Raw genomic sequence first — 21,924 nt, 5'->3', positions numbered from 1 at the left:
GAATAGTTAGCGTTGCAACACTGGTCCTGTACGGACATGTTCCCGATGCTCGCTAAATTCTTGGTATTCGAGCCATAAATTCATAAGAAATTCCGACTTTTTTCTTAAACATCACATGCCATAATGTCGACGGCCGAGTCAAGGACGATCATGTAGGGAACCCGCGAGCGCTACGCATGTACAAACGCGTAAAAAAATTGAAATTTTCAGCGTATTTTCCCTATAACTTTTTACCTTGAATTTTTTGGTTCCGCTGGGCAGCTGATGAAGTTTCGGTTATTGCTTTTTCTTTTGGATTTATGTGATTTAATAATTAATTCACATTGGTCATGTAGTGTTGCGAATTTAATTTTTTTGTGAGGTTAATGTGTATACGATGAATAATATTGCAATCTAGTCTACAAAAGAACTGATCTTATATGCATCTGATTTTCTATGTTTTATGTTCATCTCTTTGAAATAATAATTTTCTCAATGCGAATGAAAATGGAATTCTGTTCGACGGATAGAGTTTCGTTTAACGAAGAGTCAAATTTTCACATAGAATGATTCGTCAAATTAATTCAATATCATTATTATATCAATAACCAATTTATAGTTAGTATGCGTAACCTTTAGATTTTGTCGTCCAAGCCGCGAAAAAATTGTGTTTTTCTGAATTTCGAAAATGTTTTTTTTATTTGCAGCAATGAAAACGATAAATAAAATCGCGTGTAGAGTCTACTATTATGTGTGTTTTAAAAGTTCACAATTGAATTCTAATTAAAAATTTTCGTGTAGAAATTGTGAGAACGTTTAACCATATTTTCAATTGTAGTTTGAAACATTTCTAGGAAACATAATTTTTTTATTCTTCAAACTTTACTAGACTAATCGAAATGTAAACGATTTGAAAAAAATTAGTAAAAGAGGTCAACGTCGGGTAATAAATACTTAAAGGTTTCTATATTTACTAAACTATCATACTTCATAATCATACTTTCTTGTTACTGGCTTCCCAGTGAAGTTCATTTGATTGTGTATAAGTTGTGCAATAACTTTGCTGTAACCGAATTAATTTTATTTTTGAATGATAACGTCTTAAAACCTGAACAAATAACATTAATGAATAATCTTACAGGATGAACATAATAATATAAAATGATGAACATAAAAATATTTCTGCATAAAACCTTCCTTTGGTGTCTCGGCAACCAACAGCTCGTACTTCGTTTTTTTTGAGTACATGTAACATTCTGTGTACGTACACCGTGCAGTTGTGTACGTAGTTATGATGTACGTACACCGTGCAGTTGTGTACGTAGTTATGATGTACGTACACCGTGCAGTTGTGTACGTAGTTATGATGCACTCATACATACACCGCACGAAAGATAAGCTTGGAAATATATAACTATCAAGATTAGATGCAGGGAATGTAAACCAACCAAATTCAAATTGTATCAATTAAGCGCATTGGTTTAGCTGTGCACGCGTATCTTATCAAGTGCGAATGTTTTCATTTTCTGCATTAACTTGTTATCTTGTTTATATATTAACTTGTTATATATTAACTTGTTAATCGACGTGGGGAGCTTAATGCTACTTACAATCTCATCCTGATTATATCAATTTAGGATAAATTATAACTTTAACATCACCAATAGCTTAATTCTTGAGTGGATATGATGATTTAAAATTGGTTATTAATTTAATTAGGATTTATATGCCTTGCATTTTTTCCTTAGTTATGTTTTTCCTAAGCGTATGAAGTGCAATTCTGAACTCCATCAAAAATTAGGGTGTATTTCATTATTTTATATTGACAAAAACCATTCAATTACAACGTTAAATTATTATTATTATAAAACTGTTTTTGAATTTATTTTCTATTTTTCGTCCTAATTCTTATTATAAAATTGTTTTTTAATACAAAAGAAATTAGAGGAATATTTCCTTTGAGTGCAAATTCTCTTTTGAGCAGGATGTAAAAAAAATCATTTTATTAGCGTTAATTATAAATCATTAATTTATTACAGATAATTAAATACAAAAACATATTAAAAGGAATGTTCACAGCGTCGTCATGAAGCAAACACATCATAAAATGGAATACATTGACTAGGTATGTTACATACGTTTTAAAAATTTTATCTTATAACAACTGATATGAATAATTGATAAGTCTAGTTACATTCCTCTTTATATTTTCGAATATGAACAATTAAAGAAAGAATCTAAATAAATAATATAAACGCTGGAATGTACAACTTTGTATAACGAAATATTTCAACGTATTTATGACAACAAATAATTCATATTAAATTATTCTACAAACAAACTACCATTAGGACAACAAAATTCACAACACGCACACTAAAACTTATTTTAATAGACTGGCAACCAAAGACTATGACATAATTGCTATTTACTCTAATAATAAGTATAAATCACGTGTTGAATATAGCGACGCATCATACAAACGAGACCAAAACTGGAGACATTATTTCTATCACTTGCACAATAACTTTTGGAATGGTCCCGATTTTATGCGGAAAATGCTAACATAATTACTAACAAATAGGAAAGCAAGCCTAAAGTATGCTAGTAGTTACTTTACTATTTATATTAGTCAAATGTAACGAAAGACGATCAGATCCTCTCATGAACTCACGTTCGCTAATATTTTTATTACGCAAGAAACCAGTGCTTCAAAATGAATATATATACCTACTATAAAAACTAACGTGTTCAGTCCATAACTACCCTACGTTGGAGCAAACATGATGTTTCAATTCGAGTTTACCGGGATTCTATAACCTAATAAAGAAACGAATAATTTACCTGAAGACTCACAATTGCTACACAATCAATCACAATTGCAATTAATCTATATTGCCCTCAGATGGAACACACTTGGGTTCTTGTTCTGCGGACTGAGGAGAAGTGTCGTCTAGACCTACAGTTTTGTTACACTTCCGGACGCCTTCGTCGTCCTTCGCATCTCCGAGCTCCGGGAAGAGTTCCTCGACTACTTGGTCGAGTAGGACGTACGATAGCTGCAGGCAGGGTAAGAAAATGTCATCAGTAACTCCACTACCTGGTCGAGCAGGACGTACGATAGCTGCAGACAGGGTAAGAAAATGTCATCAGTAGCTTCACTACGTGGTCCAGCAAGACGTACGATAGCTGCAGGCAGGGTAAGAAAATGTCAACAGTAGCTCCACTACTTGGTCGAGCAAGACGTACGATAGCTGCAGGCAGGGTAAGAAAATGTCATCAGTAGCTCCACTACTTGGTCGAGCAAGACGTACGATAGCTGCAGNCTGCTTGTTAAGCTACTTAACTAACCTGCTTGTTAAGCTACTTAACTAACCTGCTTGTTAAGCTACTTAACTAACCTGCTTGTTAAGCTACTTAACTAACCTGCTTGTTAAGCTACTTAACTAACCTGCTTGTTAAGCTACTTAACTAACCTGCTTGTTAAGCTACTTAACTAACCTGCTTGTTAAGCTACTTAACTAACCTGCTTGTTAAGCTACTTAACTAACCTGCTTGTTAAGCTACTTAACTAACCTGCTTGTTAAGCTACTTAACTAACCTGCTTGTTAAGCTACTTAACTAACCTGCTTGTTAAGCTACTTAACTAACCTGCTTGTTAAGCTACTTAACTAACCTGCTTGTTAAGCTACTTAACTAACCTGCTTGTTAAGCTACTTAACTAACCTGCTTGTTAAGCTACTTAACTAACCTGCTTGTTAAGCTACTTAACTAACCTGCTTGTTAAGCTACTTAACTAACCTGCTTGTTAAGCTACTTAACTAACCTGCTTGTTAAGCTACTTAACTAACCTGCTTGTTAAGCTACTTAACTAACCTGCTTGTTAAGCTACTTAACTAACCTGCTTGTTAAGCTACTTAACTAACCTGCTTGTTAAGCTACTTAACTAACCTGCTTGTTAAGCTACTTAACTAACCTGCTTGTTAAGCTACTTAACTAACCTGCTTGTTAAGCTACTTAACTAACCTGCTTGTTAAGCTACTTAACTAACCTGCTTGTTAAGCTACTTAACTAACCTGCTTGTTAAGCTACTTAACTAACCTGCTTGTTAAGCTACTTAACTAACCTGCTTGTTAAGCTACTTAACTAACCTGCTTGTTAAGCTACTTAACTAACCTGCTTGTTAAGCTACTTAACTAACCTGCTTGTTAAGCTACTTAACTAACCTGCTTGTTAAGCTACTTAACTAACCTGCTTGTTAAGCTACTTAACTAACCTGCTTGTTAAGCTACTTAACTAACCTGCTTGTTAAGCTACTTAACTAACCTGCTTGTTAAGCTACTTAACTAACCTGCTTGTTAAGCTACTTAACTAACCTGCTTGTTAAGCTACTTAACTAACCTGCTTGTTAAGCTACTTAACTAACCTGCTTGTTAAGCTACTTAACTAACCTGCTTGTTAAGCTACTTAACTAACCTGCTTGTTAAGCTACTTAACTAACCTGCTTGTTAAGCTACTTAACTAACCTGCTTGTTAAGCTACTTAACTAACCTGCTTGTTAAGCTACTTAACTAACCTGCTTGTTAAGCTACTTAACTAACCTGCTTGTTAAGCTACTTAACTAACCTGCTTGTTAAGCTACTTAACTAACCTGCTTGTTAAGCAGCGGGTGCTACTTAACTAACCTGTTAGTTAAGCAGCGGGTGCAGCTTAACTAACCTGCTAGTTAAGCTACTTAACTAACCTGTTTGTTAAGCTACTTAACTAACCTGCTAGTTAAGCTACTTAACTAACCTGCTTGTTAAGCTACTAAACTAACCTGCTTGTTAAGCAGCGGGTGCTGCACCAGGTTCACGAGCGTGTTGGCGCCCTCCCTGTAGCTGTCATCGTCCACCAGCGCCCTCGTGCCCCAGGGCGGCAGCAGCGCCAGCACCGCCGCCCGCAGCTCTAACTCCCGCCGCCGCCGTGCTGAACTCGAGCGCTCAGCTCCAGGCTCGATCAACGCGTCTGAGATAAACGGTAACTTAGTTACGTTAACGTTAATTACGAGTAATGAAGCTTTTAACCGGTATATACCAACGTTAATTACGAGTGATGAAGCTTTTAATAAGTATATACCATCGTTGACACTCTTTTGTGCGTTCATTATTTTGTTGAACTTGAGCGCTCAGCTCCAGGCTTGATCAGCGCGTCTGAAATGTACGGTAACTTAGTTACGTTAACGTTAATTACAAGTGATGAAGCTTTTAACCGGTATATAATATCATTGTCACTCTTTTGTGCATTCATTATTTTGTGTGTGTGTTGATAACTACTATATCAACGCGTCTGAGATGAACGGTAACTTAGTTACGTTAACGTTAATTACGAGTGATGAAGCTTTTAATAAGTATATACCATCGTTGTCACTCTTTTGTTCATTCATTATTTTGTTGGTGTGTAATTAATGTACTAGAGTTTGTTCATGATAATGGGTGCAGCTGTCACTCTATCATGACTCAGCTGTCATGTGTCACTCTATTGTGCATTCATTATTATGTTGATATCATTATTTTTTGGTTAATTTACTATAGTTCTGCAGCATAGTTTGATAATAATTAATTGTTCAAAAATGATTATATGCTCACCTCTGAGCAGGTGTATGAGCCTGACAAGGTTGTGTGGGGTGAGGGCGGCGCTAAGCTTCCTGCTAATGAGCAGCATCAGCGCCGCGTCGACGGTGGCACCCACGACGCTGCGCAGCGCAACCAACCACCGCACCGCCCCAACGCCCAGGCCGTACACCCGCACACCTGTTGGGGAGGATGGCTTAGAAAAGGGGACGTGTGGCTACACTACGGTTGTGATAGCAACGGAGGCGTGGCCGCACTACGACTGTCGTAACAAAGGAGGCGTGGCCACAGTGCGGTCGTCATAGCAACGAAGGCGTGGCCACAGTGCGTCGTCATGGCAACGAAGGCGTGACCACACAGCGGTCGTCATAGCAACGGGGGCGTGGCTACACCACGGTTATCATTGCAACGGGGGCGTGACTATACCACGGTTACCGTAACAACGAGCAACACCGTCGTCATAGCAACATGAATTGGCTACAATGCAGTCATGCATTCTTCATGGTTACAGGGAATGACTATACTACGGTCGTCATGGTAACAGGGAGTGTTCAACATTACGGTTGCCACAGCAACGTCGGTGTGGTAACAACATTTCACACGGGTCCGTCACACGTGATTCACCACACGCCACACACCCTGCCACAAGCCACACGCCTCACGCCACACCCCTCATGCCACACGCCTCACGCCACACACCTCACGCCACACGCCTCACCAATGAACAAAATCATCTCGGTGATGCCGGTGCAGGTGAAGACGGCAGACGGGGGCGGTGACGGCAGGCACTGGGCGGGGGGCGGTGACAGGGAGCGCGCGTTGTCGCCGTACAGGCGCGTGTGTAGCGGGTACAGCTCTTCTGTGCCGCAGCCGCCCTCGCGCGCCTCCGTCGCCTCCTCCAGGCTGTCGCTCCTGCAGGTAAAGCGAGAGTTATGGCCTGGTAAAGGTGGAATACCGGAGCTGAAAGTAAAAAAATATAACTCAGTACTCACTGCAGTGAGTGACAGAGAGCACATTTTCTCGTCGACGAAAACTTGAGGTCACGGACGGACAGACAGACGGACAGACAGACAGACAGACAGACAGACGGACATGGCGAGCACACTAGTGCATTTTTTCCATAAATGAGAAAATGCGCTAAAAAATAAAACTTCGAAGCTGAAAGTAAAATTTTGGAACTCCAGTTCTGAATATGTGAAGAACTACACATTACTATACAGGATAAACCCTAAAAAAATTAAGAGACTTTGTCTGAATAGCGACTATAGCGTGGACTTTGAGACTTTGTCTAACACGACAATCAACTCAAAATTTTTATTGCGTTTATTTGTATCAACTTGCTAATTACAGTAGTAACGAAAATTCACTTTGAAAATTTATTTATTAAAAGCATGTATCTTTACTGACAATACGTTTTTTCTTAATGAGAAAAAAATATTCTTTCTACTAGAGTTTCATTTTTGACTTTCTTATCCAGTTTTGAATCATAATCAAAACAATCTGGTGATTGCTTAGAGCTGCAACGAATATTGTTAATCTTCACTCATCTAGAATTGAAATTTGCATAAACTAAACGAAAGCTTTCATAAAAACTCAAACTGATGATGAAATGTTTAAATTAATCAGAAAATGTTACCTATGCAGAAAGAACTGAAAGAAATAAACCAGAAAATTTATCAACTTAGACCAAAGAATGAATTGAGGAAGTGGAAGAGAAGATAAAACGGACCACAAATGATGCGATATTGACATCGAAACAAAAATTTTACCAATGCGCAAAGGAAAATAGAACCAGAATACAAATCAATATAAAAAAAATGAAAAATACGCAGAAAATGATTAAAAATAAAAACTAAATAATAAAACAAGAAGAAAAATAACGTTCCGAGTTCATTGACTGACTTGCTGCCGAGCGCAGCAGGCATGAGAGGGCCGGCAGACTGCAGGAAAAGTTCAATGAAAGGCTCGATAAAAATAAAAACTAAATAATAAAACAAGAAGAAAAATAACTTTTTGAGTTCATTGACTGACTTGCTGCCGAGCGCAGCAGGCATCAGAGGGCCAGCTGACTGCAGGAAGAGTTCAATGAAAGGCTCGAGGTGTTGCCCTCTCTCTTTGACGAGCTTGCGAGGCACGTCTCGCAGCAGACGTCCCAGAGACACGTCAGGTAAGAAGCTCGACGTGAACTCGTCTTTGGATTTCAGGAAAAGAAACAAGAGCTGAGAGCGTCGTAGCGCGGGCGTTTGAAGCAGCTTCTGTAGGTACTCTTCGAAAATCTGCGGCAATTTCAGAAAAATTATAGAAATGATGAGAATAGATAATAATATGCGATATATGACACGGCTTCCATAGGAAAAAATATAAAGTTTGAAAAGATCGTGGAAATTATTGAGAAAATTAAGCAATTTCTAGAGAAATTTTAAAGAAGAGAGATTATATTTAACCTGCTACTTTTTATGAATACCTCATATATAGAAATATTCTATTTGATGAACTGAAAATGCACTCAGATAAAAATATTACATTCCCGACAAAGAAACGGAGTTTCCAGTCATTAAATTGAAATATTTCAGAATTGAACGGAAATATTCCATACATTGTAACAGCATGTTCCCGAGATAAAAGTGTGAACATTGCTGACAATGAAGAGGAAATAGCGTGACCTGTCTGCGTGTGAGCATGAAGTCGCTAGCGTGTGAAGGCGTGAAGAGTGAGCGGCGTGAAGGTAGCGTGTTGTACTGAAACTCTCCATGGAACTCCGTCAGTTTGCTCTCCAGGATGTAGAACTCGTGGAAGCGTCTCAGAACCTCCCAGTGAGTCTCTTCGCAGCCCTCCGCTGAAATTAAACGCTATTTTGTATTTATCAATAGATAACTTAACGTCGTAAATGCTATTCATACCTAAGGCCTGGTTGTGAGAGTTACCATTATTAAACAATAAACAAAGTTAGCGCACTTTTTCTATAAATATATGAACCGTCTCCCAAGCTATTCATACCAAAGGCCTGGTAATGAGAGTTACCATCATTAAACAATACACAAAGTTAGCGCACTTTGTCTATAAATATATTAACCGTCTTCCAAGCTATTCATACCAAAGGCCTGGTAACGAGAGTTATACCATCATTAAAAAATAAACAAAGTGTGCACGCTTTGTTTTTAAATATATATTAACCGCCTTCCAAGCTATTCGAACTAAAGACCTGGTAATGAGAGAATAAACAAAGTATTAGTGTATTATTGGTATTAATTCTTGTATTATCTCGTACAATAATTCCCAAAAATATTGGTTTCAAATATAATGTAAAATCTAAATTAGATTCACCCTGAACTTATCTGTGATATTCAATTAATATAGAAAATAGCTGGCAAAATGACTTCTTTTGAAACAACGCAAAAAAGCAACGTACGGTACAATGAATGCACTATGGTAGTTTAATAATTAATAGCATTCAAGATGACAGTAATGGTACCGTCTCTGGTGACGTCTATGCTGTTTTAAAACACCGAAAATAAACCACTATGGTAGTTTAATAAATAATAGCANCTGAGGCACAGCAGCACTGAGGCACAGCAGCGCTGAGGCACAGCAGCACTGAGGCACAACAGCACTGAGGCACAGCAGCACTGAGGCACAGCAGCACTGAGGCACAGCAGCGCTGAGGCACAGCAGCTCTGAGGCACAGCAGCGCTGAGGCACAGCAGCGCTGAGGCACAGCAGCGCTGAGGCACAGCAGCACTGAGGCACAGCAGCGCTGAGGCACAGCAACTCTGACTCTGGCCCTCATATATAATAACTCTGACTCTGGTCCTGACTCTAATAACCTTATTAGTAATGACTTATTATTACTTATTATTACTTATTACTTATTAGTAATGACCAATACTAGGCCTATGAAAGCATTGGTTATTTGTTATAACTGCCTAAGTGAAGAGGCCATAAAATACCAGTAATGAAGTGATAAGAAATAAATATTTCACTTATAGTTAGTTCACTGCTCCTTTAAAATTGTCATTTCCTTCAAATAAATGCATTATTAAAATTTCCGAACTTAGGAACTACGCGCACTAGCAACGGATTTAAAAATATTACAAAACATATTGGTAGGGCAAATGAATGATTCGAGCACACTTAATGTAAACAATAAATAAGTTATGTTTTCGGCAGCTTACACACGTCGGTTTACTATTAAAGTAATGGTAGAAGACCCGATAATAAAGGCAAAAAATTACATGAATACTTAAGTGTAGGCTGCAAAAAGTTCATTTGCCCTTCCCAGGAGAAGCTGTAATTATTATTCGATTACGGAAAGCTAGGTATAGAATGGAACATGCACGCAACACCAACGTGATCATAGACAATAAATATCAGACCAAAATAAACAAATGCTTACTAATAATCAATCTCGGGACGAAAGTATTAAAGATAATTCTTATATCCATATCATTTCGAAATTCAAAATGTTTTATGCGATGCAGAACAAAAGTAGTAAGTCCAAAAGGAATGAAAATGAAAATATATTCAAAACATATGACAACACTACACCGATGTGATAACAATCGCCGAGAAGACAATTGATGACAAGGAGCAATGTTCGTGTGCTGTTAGTGACTCGGGCGCTTGAGCGAAAACTAAAAGAATGTATCAGTCGAGCCACAGTCGTGCTCGCGAGATGAGTATGGGACTTAGGAGATGAGTATGGTGCTTAGAATATAAGGGTTGGGTTTTTCGCCGACTAGGACTAAAAGATGACCATGAGATAAAAAACAGTACTCAATCGAAATTCAGTAGCAATATACATGTATAACTATGCTTCATTAAAAAAATCAAGTTTAAATCAAATGTTAAACTTTCAAGATATCCATGCGAGTCAAACATATGCAATGCCTTATTTTCAACGCCAAATAATCATGAAAGAGTATCTTTCTACATGAAACTAACAAGTAGTCGCACCAAAAAAGCTTACCTTGGTCGTAGATGGTCTAGAATGGCGATGCATCTCTATACNATGTGTATAAGAGACAGATCTAACACCATACCTGATCAGCGTATGAGCCAGCCTCTTCAGGTGCTTCCTCTGAAGTGTAAAACGCAGGCCGACCACCAAACCCTCGCTTAAAATTGCCGTATCTAACACCATACCTGATCAGCGTATGAGCCAGCCTCTTCAGGCGCTTCCTCTGAAGTGTAAAACGCAGGCCGACCACCAAACCCTCGCTTAAAATTGCCGTATCTAACACCATACCTGATCAGCGTAAGAGCCAGCCTCTTCAGGCGCTTCCTCTGAAGTGTAAAACGCAGGCCGACCACCAAACGTGAGGTCTTCGTTGCCAGCAACAACTTGCGGCCTGATCATCGAGGCTCCGAACGTCTTGAGACTCCGGCCTACACTGCCGACCCTCTGCACGACACCGCGACTCAGAGAGCTTCGGTTGTTTGCACCGGTGGATTTGTTGATGCTGTTGGTGCTTGGGCTTTTGCTCCTATTGAGCAAACCTAGTCCGTTGATGTTACCCAAATCATCCGAGTCCAAACCAACTTTTTCCGTATTTTCAGAGCTGAAACTCTTCACAAGTCCCCCGTTCTCTAAAGTGTATTTCACAGCACCAGAAAACTCAGGTCCACGGTCAAAGAAATTAAAGTTGCCGCCGTAGCTCGAGCTGCGAGTGTGGCCGAGTGTGGCTGATGTCGTGGTCTGATGCTCAGCAATTTCTGGTCGCCGCAAAGATGATTTTCTCGACGAGAAGAACGAGCTGCCTGAGGACATGTCTTCGTCCTTGCTTCTTCCAGGTCAAGAAAACAAAAAAGAAATAAACGATATGTGCATAGAGCAAATAAAATGAATGATAACAAAAAAATACACAGCAGCAAAAAAATATTCATGATGCGGGTGACGAAAACTGCGCTAAGCCTGAAAAAGATACGAGGGCGAGTGATGAAAGAATAAGTTCAAGTGGAACAAACAGGAAAGAAGAGGCAGTAAATTCATACATAATGTAAAGGTGAGTATGCCTCAAAAACGTGCTATTTTTGTGCAAAAACGAGCAGCTAGTATTTACAAGTAAACATAACGTATGTACAAAATATGCATCGGCCGCAACATTCTCATGCCAGAATCACACAAATTAAGTTAAATACGAAACAAGATTTTAATATTCTGGGAAACTTAGCTCGACGTCGTGAGATGCGAAGCATGCTTCGTTTTTACTACGTATGTTATAACTCTGCATTATTTTTAAGGCTGATTATTCATGGGTAAAGTTAAGTTAATAAAACGGTTAAAATTAGGTAACTGAACTCTTCGCCCGACGGAAGTGAATGTGACAACCAATTTCGAGAGGCAAATACAGATAAAAGAAAACATATTTAGCTAACAAGATAGAATAAATCAAGAAGTAGGTACGTCGAAAACTTTGAATTTTGTGATGGATAACTTCAGATCCCGAAAGTATCACGTTCTCAGAGTTCTTTTCAGAGCACCACCCTTGCTCAAGTACTAACCACGACACCTATCATACCCCCGACCATCAGCAGCACCAAGAAATTTAACGAGTTTACCAAGGCTCGAACCCACGTCTAGCTCCTCTCAACTCTGTGCCGTTACTACTGAGCTACAAAGGCTCCAGTGATGACGCTAAACAAGCTCTCTAATTTCTTTTCGTTTAAATTTCGATTTCGTTCAATTTAATTTAATGGATAGAAAGAATCCATGTTGGATACAATAGTTGCAAATAAAAATGTGCATAAACCCTGAACAAGGCAGACCACAAAACGACACTCATGGAAGTTGATTTATAAGTGGAATAACAATGGCAAACAATAATTTCAATAGAATTGAATATGGCAGCGAAGAGAAAACACATACAAGCAGCATGACACAGGGGAACGAATTTATCAAAAATCTACACAAAATGCTAACGAAATAATATATATAAAATTAGTTTTCTTCCCATGATCAACCTTGGTTCTCTTCGCATTCGAATCCACGGATTTAGTGTTTAATAGCGACTTACTATAAATTGTGAAGAAACCTCAGCTCCAGGCTGTGCTCAAACACTCGATAACACTTTTTTTTTATAACAAAAACAGCGATGCTCGTTTCAGCAAATGTCATGCAAACTTAAATAATTAATATCAATCGCTTTTCAGTAGGTGCTTTATGTACATCAATCGCATTCAGGAAATTATTATATTTACATAGGAGAAAGCCATGCATTATTTAATACAGTAGAGATACAAGTGCAGAACCTGCAGCCTGCTGATGCGAGTCTTGAACGGAGAGAAGGTGGCCGATGAACTCGAGTCTGTTCGACGATGTCTGACGTCCAAAAGTAAGTGAAGTGAACACAAGATGTTAGTGAACGTCAGTGCTTTTTTATACGTTAACTCTCGTGCAAGTTTATTAGTGAACACTTGCTGTTCGTGCGAGTTAGTGCTCAAATAGGAAAATGTAGGCATATTAGTCACAATATATTTGGCCAGAAAACACAGGCGTTTACTTTGAATAGAATTACTTGCTCAAAATTGATGTCGCTACAAGGAGAAAGTTCTCTCCGAATAGAAATGTAATTTGATGATGTTCAATTTATATTAATTAGATGAGCAAGAAATTCAAACATACAAGACGGCACGAGAAGTTTATTCTGTTGCCGTTATCGATAGAGTAGCATTTTATTGTTTCAGTCCCAGCTGCTAAAGTTTTTTTTCCTAGTCGGTCTATAAAAAAACATTTAGTACTGTTTAGGATCGCGCATGGATCTGCTTATGTAGTTTGAAAATTTTTAAAAAGTATTCAATCTGGTTGTTAGTTGCTAATTTATTTCGTTGATAAGATGTATTATTTCTATTGAAAGACGTAAACTGAAGTACAGTGGCGACAGCGTTATCAGGCGTGAATGCGGCTTCAGTTAACGATATATGGATAACTGAACAAAATATATAGTACCTCATTTGTTTACCTATAGATTGAAAGCAAAATTCGCTCACATACGAGAAATCATTGTCTATAGAAACTTACTTCAACATTAATTATTTAAGTTTAATTTAAAGTATCTAATGAATTCAAATTAGATACTTTAATTTCACATCCGATAACATGTGTGCTTCTCATTTCAAAAATTGAAATAGCCACAGTTCTGATACTAGAGCTGAATACAGCACAAAATATTATTTAAAATGCAAGTTAGAATAATCATTTTAACACTGAAAAAATTGCATCTGACGATGATGCAGTCGCCCTTGCAGCGATGAAGATTATGGCCACGATTGGCCATTCGCTCATTCTAGATACTGCAGAAATTACACTTCTATTAAGAAGTTTAATTTCTTCTATTATTATTATTCTTTTCTGCAGAAATTACACTGCAGAAAATTCGAGCTGAGGCTCGAACCCACAAGTCACTGCGCAAATCTTTTGTCTTTTTAACAACAAGGTCAAGGTGCTTGTACACCGAGACACTAACAATTTCTCGTATATTGTCGTTTCATTAAAAATGTTTCGTCCCAATCATTCATATTGCTTTGCTAATAACATTCATGTTATTTCGTCGAAATCAATTAAAAATTTCCATCCGTGACATTCACACTATTTCATTTCATTCATTTATTTTCGTAAAAATCATTCATTTTTTTTGTCCATTTCATTTGTCCATTTCATTTGTCTCATTTTGTCCAAATTATTAATATGTTTTCGATTTTCATTCACTTTCATCTGTTCAAATCATTCATATATTTTCATCCATATCATTCATATTCAGTTAAAAATTCATTATCTGTCGTAAATGCTGAGAATAAAAGGACAATTTCCAATTTCCCTAGCAGACCTCACCTGCTAGAGGATTTTTGGCAGCCTTGGGAGCTTCGTGATCCACACAAATGAGCGAAGTACTGCAAAAAATTAAACATTATATTATTATATATTATATTAATGCAAACTTGAGGACAACATGAATGACTGAATATATAACCAGACCCCAATAATTGAGTTACGATCAAATATCAGTGAATCATCTGTGGAAAAAATATAACTCATTACTCACTGCAGTGAATGACAGAGAGCGCATTTTCTCGTCGACGAAAACGTGAAGTCACGGACGGACAGACAGACGGACGGACGGACGGACATGGCGAGCACAATAGGGCATTTTTCCAGAAATGAGAAAATGCGCTAAAAAGATGTAACTCACCATGTGGCTGTTCAGGAACAGTGGCAGCAACTGACCATGTGGCTGTTCAGGAACAGTGGCAGCTACTCACCATGTGACTGTTCAGGAACAGTGGCAGCAACTCACCATGTGGCTGTTCAGGAACAGTGGCTGCAACTCACCATGTGGCTGTTCAGGAACAGTGGCAGCCACTCACCATGTGGCTGTTCAGGAACAGTGGTAGGTATTCGCGCTCCAGTAAATTGTATGCAAATTCGTAGGCCTGGAAGAGCGGCCGTGTGGTGCGAAGCTTCACGATGGCCGAGGCCTCGCTGTGCACCACTGCAAAATCGCTGCATTAATTATTGCTGAAAAAAACGATTGGATAAGAAACTTTAAAAAGTAACACGAGTAAATGTAACAAGATTAATAACATTTCTGATGGCAAAAATGCTACAGAATTAAAAATTGTACAAATATCACGAGTAGAGATTACAGAAATTACAGCATAACTGATCGCAAAATAGAAAATAAGATACTGACCGCATTACCAGTTACGATTCAGTATTACTGATCGTAATACTGATCGCATTAACGATGGTAAAATAGAAGAATATCACGAGTAGAGATTGAAAATAAAGTACTTAAAAAAGCTTTTTAAAAAAACACGTTTTTCTTGTGGATTAAAAAGTAGAAAATAAATTATGGTTCGCCCCAAAAAAACGTGTGTCGGGCAGATTTATGATTAAAGCGAAAAGCACACAACACTTAAATTTTGGAAATTTGATGGTGAACGTACAGCCCGACCCACGTTTTTTTTTGGGGCGAACCATAATTTATTTTCTACTTTTTAGTCCACAAGAAAAACGTGTTTTTTAAAAAGCTTTTTTTAAGTATTTTATTTTCTACTTTTTAGTCCACAAGAAACACGATTAAAACTTGATTAAGTATGACTTGACGTACGTATCGATGATACGCAGCGTCAGCGCCTGCTCGTCTATAACGTCAGCTCCCGCACGTCATACTATATATACTATATTATACTTTACTCAATTAAACTAATTTAGGTTTCTAATTACTAGTTTTTATGATTGTATCTGAAATTGTTAGGCGAAAATAGCCTGCATGCCGAATTTCAGATCTCTAGAACAATCAGAAGTGGGCTAATTTTCGTTGTCAATGTTAACAATGCGCCGTTGGCCATGTAGCTGTGATACAAGTCCTGTGCCTCCCCATGCAGCGCCTGCAGCTCCCCACCACTCAGGTCAGGGTCCAGGATGTGGCGGTTGAAGTCCTCTGCTCACGATAAAAATATTAACTACTAAGGCAAGCGTGACCAACAATTGTTTGATAGGGAACTTTTCGATTGAACCCATTGAACAATTTCGATTGAAATCCTCTGCTCATGACAAAAATACATTAGCAACTCGGGCAAGCGTGACCAACAATTGTTTGATAGGGAACTTTTCAATTATTAGTTCTAACCATCTAATAAAACTGGCTTAAGTACACGTAACAGCCGATTTCTCGTCTCCATGATTGATGTGTTTAGTTTGAAAAGACGTCAGTGATTGACTGGCGGAATAACGAACTCTCAAATATTTTTGATAGCACGGTCTCTTGGCTGCAGTCCACAATCCCGCGACCTTGTTCAGTGATATTACAAATTTACCGAAGCCATTGTACAGTCGCACAGCCTAAAGGTAATCCTTTAAAGGTATACTAAAGGTATATGAAGGTAACACTACAACGCATTTAGGTAATAGCAGCTGGAAGTAATATTCAATTTATACTTGTGCATACGGTACAGTACATATATACTATAGTACTTGAGAATAGATTATAAGAGTTGCTTGCAAAAGACATTTAATATGTTTATTAATAAAATGGACATCAAAAGACGTTGCCGCTCCCAAAAGTGATAGTATAAGTGTAAGTCTGAACCGAATGACAGTAATGGCAGAAGCAAGCAAGTATATCCATCGAAATCTCAGTTTCTTCTTATACTTTTAATTGGTAGAAGACAAATATGTGAAAAAAAAATTAAGTAACTTTGCTTCCTACTCGAAAATACCAATAGCGAGGAAAAGGATGCGCTATTCTTACTAAATTGCAACGTCAAAGCCAAGTGATGATAAGAATTTGAATTTGACCTCATAAATAAACACATTCATTGGGGCTGACCAACTGCAAGGCAGAACTGCAGGATGTTGATGGCTGACTCTTCCTTGAGGAACGTGTGGAAGAGGTATAGCAGCGTCTGATCTTTCAGCACCGCAGACAGATTGTTGCGCAAACTCTGCAAAAATATTTGCAATATAGAGCCTGGTATTACACGCAGAAAAAAATTAGACTAAGACTAAATAGTGATGCATTTTCTGCACTTACATAGGTCATCCTGGGACCATACTTTCAAAACTCGCTAAGTGAACGTAAGTACTTACGTTCTTTTTTCTTGTCTATGATTGGTGGATTTTGCTTGAAAGGCTGTCAATGATTGGCTGATGAACTTACGATATCTAATCTTTTTTTGAAAGTATAGGACCAGATCTGTTTTGGCCCAGTAATAGGGCGTATCAGTAATACGCGAGCTCACTATTCGTGCTATGGGTAAGGAAGTGTGTGAATATTTGGAAAATATGATCCATTCATACTCCTGAGTAGTTAGCAACATAAGAATATTAGGGAAAAATACCTGGAATACAGACAGAGTATCCAGCCTGGAAACACATAAGTAATGATATACGTAGGGGACATAATAGAGTATATTTACACGTCCGAGAGCTTGTAAGGAATGATGTATAAAGCTCATGGGATTGTAAGTGTACGCCGGAGATAATGATACTTGACACTATTGAGACTATCATTGATCATTAATTACCAAATTCTAAGCCTTGATGTCACTCATAACTTCAATTACCGAGTTCCTAGGCAACGTGTTCACCGATGAAAAGCTCTTGAGCAGCAGCACGGGCTCGAGATCTTGCTCAGACCGGGACACACTGGAACCTCCATCTTTAATTTCTTGGGACTGGAGTTTTGGCTCCTGAATATGCGGTTTGTTCAGACCCTGAAGTGACGACAGCAGCAGCATTTGATTAAGGGAGTCTTGTCTTTGTTGTTGCTGGTGAAGGTAGTCAGGGTTTAGCAGCAGCAGGAGCAAGAGGTTCACAGTGTCGGGGTCAGCGAGGTAGTCCATTAACTGCAGCAGCAGGAAGCGGCCTAGCAACTCCTTCAGGAAGCTGTTCGTCACGCTGCAGATAAGCACACAAATATAAATTCAAGATGCTACAAAAACTTGAATTTAATCAACAAAAAATTTACGCAAGGCTTGTGATATAGAAAGAGAAGGTGGCGAAAATTTGACACCAAGCACACATGAAAGCAGATATAATAACCAATATATTTCATGTTAAAATCCAGAATAATAATATGGTATCAAATAGTAACACCTGAATAGTGTTAGGAACTAAAATAAAACTGACCTGCTACCCTGATACTTCTGTGGCAAGAGGAAAGTTTCGAGGGTTCGCACGAGGGACCTAAGGTACTGCGCCTCAGCTTCCCTGCTCTCCATGGCAGGGTGCAACCAACCCGCACGCCGGGTGTATTCCAGCACACCCGCCTCCACACCACCCGCCATCCTCACCCGCCGACCGCCCTCCACGTACTGATCCAAGTGCGAGAAAAGCGACGGCAGCAAACGCTCTGTGATCACTCGAGTCAAGTCAACCTGGAATATGGGAGCTGAGTTAAGCGTAACTGGACACGACACTGGCATCAGTATGTGCAAGTTTATCTGGAAAGCCGAAATTGAGTGAAGATAACTTGAAATGGAGGGCAGTCAGAAATGACGACATCAATAAATATAAAGTCAAAATAAAAAATTCCACATAAATAACATCTATTTAACCATCAAGATAATATTTCATGCCAATAAAACCAATGACAATGTTCTTAACATTACTTAACTTCACTTTCGGTCTTAGAACCAGTGAATTCGTCTCAATATCATTTTTACATGCATATGCAAACTGAATCTAGTAGTCTTGCAAATTCAGATATGAGGCTGTCTAACCATAACATATGCAAGACTCATTCAAACACAATCGGATCATGTTAATAGACCACTCGATATTGGATCATCTGTTCATTTCAAACCATATCCTTAGGGGTAAAAAAACCATCATCAATGAATCTTGTAAGCCAAACGATCGCGTCTTAATGCGGTCTGACACATCAGGATAAACTGTACCATGAAAAACCATTCGGGGATAACCTGTACCATTTATCTACAATTTATCAGTAGATTAACATGGTGTGATCTACAGTTTTTCTGCAGATTAACATAATGTAATTTATAGTTTGTCTGTACATTAACATAATGTGTTCTTCATTTTGTCTGTTGATTAACATAAGGTACTCTATGATTTGTCTGTAAATTAACAAAATGTGATGTACAGTTTGTCTGTAGATCACACTACAGTCATCCACAAACCTCTTGTAACCTGGCGTGCAGCACACACACGGCATATCTGATGACATAGCGCACTTCATCAGCTAGCTGGTCGTGCACAGAAAACTCCCTGTACCAGCTGTATACGTGCTCGTCCAGCACAAGAGTCAGCAACTGCACAAAAATTTTCCTTTCAGATTTTTCTTAAAATAAAAGCATATGGTAAATTTATGCAGGAGTGAGGTGTAAATCAACCGCAAGCATCAATAACAGCGCAAAAATAACACTATGAGATTGTAACTAAATAGAGGCAAGCACTTGATTATGCACAAAAATTATATATACCTGAGGAATTTTGAAAAACAATTCCAAATAGTACTCATATAGAAGTTTCTTTGAAAAGTAGGAATTACTTCAAAAAGTTATTAATCCTGTTACAAGTTTATATAAATGAGGCAATACAGCAATTAAATTGTCTGCACTATTTTACCACACTTTTAACAGAATCATGCAGAAATATACTAAAAGTATCTGACTACCGGTATATATTGTGCATCAGCCACACTTGGGGATACTGTGAAATTCAGAAGTCAAGCTCAGTGTTATTTACATCAACTCACATACACAGAGCACTGCTCCACAATGGAGGCACAAGCTTATTTTATGCAGACTAGACTATCATTATTAGCATAGTCTCTGCTGTTGTTGTTGTTCCTCCCTGCCTCACTCATAGTCATAGCATAGTCTCACCTCGTCGAGGGCATCGTCCACACAGCGAGGCACAGTGATGTGCACATGGGGATGGTGAGGGCCGGGGATAGGGGAGGCCAGAGAGGTGGGGAGCTGATGAGAGCACTGCTCCCCCCCACACACTGAACATGAGCGCCTTAGCTCCCGACGACGTTCCTCCCCAATATGTGAGTGCTCAGATCCCAGGAACACCACCAGCAAGTTAGGAACATGTTTACCTTCTCTGAAATTATATAAATTTTGGTTAATTGGGCTTGTGGGTTTAGTAGACTTCCAGTTAGTTAACCACAACAGGTTTAATAGAACACAGGTTGTTGGGACCAACTGCTAATATTGGGTACCAAATGATGTATGTACATAGCCCCATCTCATTTATAAAGACATGTTCATTACTAAATTAACTAATGATATTGGTGATATTGACTGGTACTGGGTTGACTGGGGGGTCAACTGAATATAGTATTCATCAACCAGATTTTCTGCAATATATATATATATACTAACTTTTGAAATATATTTTTTAGTACCATATATAAATATATCTTACAATAGGTCACATTTTCTAGTGCCTGCTAAACAAATTTGAATTCCTTATTAATTATTTTCATATCAACTCTCAAAAAAGTTGAAAACAATTACTGAACCTGTTACCTGAATATGAGGAATGGGACTAGAAGCCCAGCAGAGAAGGACAGCAGCACCACTACAGCAACCACAAAGCTGAAACAATTAATGCAATTAGAACATTTATAATAACAAATGTTTTTAGATGAAGGCTTTGATGGACTACATAGAGACCTGTCTGCATTAAATTGATCAGCAAGATCTGATAATGATCTACAGCCCAATCAAGAATCTGAGGCCCTGTGAATCATTTACAACCTCTATTTGGATTTATTAATGATCTATTAAACCAAATAAAGCATGGGGCAACATTTGAGTTAGATGAGGCTCCTGCTGCATTAGTACATATAGAAGGTCCTATAGAACAATACAATGGCATGCAGAATTATATTAGGCCTTTGATTTCTGTAAGACAATTTAATAAAAAATAGAATATACCAATTAAATAATTTAATCTTTCTTTAATTATTCGTTGCAATGCCCTATTGAAAAAATTATAATTAAATAGCTTGACAGATGCAACTTCTCTCTGAGTAATTTTTAAAATAGATAATACCAGTACATCATGTTGAATATAGTTTTTTGTCATATTTGCATTCTTAATTTTAGATTAATTGGAATGTTAAATAAATTTCTAAGAGAGTGACTAATGGCTGCACAATTGATGTAATTCATAATTGATGTAATTGAAAATTATAATAGATGTAATTGTACATTACCATATATTTGCATTTATATATCTACGGTACCTCCATAATGGATATGTAGCACAAAGATTAATTCATGTCAGAGTCATTTAGTCAGATCACATGTGCTTAACAATTAAAATATTATCATAGCAAGTCAAACAACATCTATAAACAATAATTATGACCATGGAAATTCATTTAATAGCTACACTTCAAGCTTTTAGAATACACATTTTTACCATATGGTAGACTCTGGCAATATACCAAGATTTATTTTTGTAACAAAGTGATAGATATAAAATTGAAAGATTTCTTAATAAACCAAATACAGGACATATAAGATATAATATCATAATTAAAAGCTCTAAGTAAAATATCATTTAACCTAAATCCAATCTGAAATATTGGCTTGAAATAATATCATTTAACCAATATTTAATCTGAAATATTAGATTGAACATTAATTTTACTGTAAATGGGTTGCCAAAGATCTTTCAGATATTTGCTCACTTTCTGCACCTTATAAATTGATAGGTAAATGAGATGGGTAAATATAATCAAATTTCATTGTCTTAAATGATTTTTTTTCTTTTTTTGTTAACCAGAGCCTTAGCTAACCAAGGTTCTAGTGTAAATGCATTTTTACTTCTAGGGGTGTCCCATTCCCATAT

The 21,924-nt window shown here is 37.8% G+C and overlaps 1 protein-coding gene across 1 annotated transcript; it reads right to left on the bottom strand.

Annotated features, from left to right (window-relative positions):
- Positions 1-2,183: 2,183 nt before the first annotated feature.
- Positions 2,184-20,788, bottom strand: LOC108675780 (sorting nexin-14; the record flags this gene model as incomplete). The annotated part of the gene is made up of 18 exons (XM_047879634.1): positions 2,184-3,038; positions 4,799-4,986; positions 5,607-5,771; positions 6,310-6,503; positions 7,623-7,867; positions 8,255-8,427; positions 9,064-9,083; positions 10,729-10,798; positions 10,902-11,374; positions 14,419-14,477; positions 14,952-15,087; positions 15,922-16,030; positions 16,919-17,033; positions 17,655-17,988; positions 18,220-18,467; positions 19,233-19,364; positions 19,941-20,163; positions 20,592-20,788. Coding segments are annotated over 18 exons (3,255 nt in total), but the record flags the coding sequence as incomplete, so codon positions are not given.
- Positions 20,789-21,924: the final 1,136 nt, after the last annotated feature.

This window comes from Hyalella azteca, unplaced genomic scaffold, assembly GCF_000764305.2.
Source record: "Hyalella azteca isolate HAZT.00-mixed unplaced genomic scaffold, Hazt_2.0.2 contig3508, whole genome shotgun sequence".
NCBI classification, from domain to species: domain Eukaryota; kingdom Metazoa; phylum Arthropoda; class Malacostraca; order Amphipoda; family Hyalellidae; genus Hyalella; species Hyalella azteca.
This window is presented reverse-complemented; position numbering and strand designations above follow the sequence as displayed.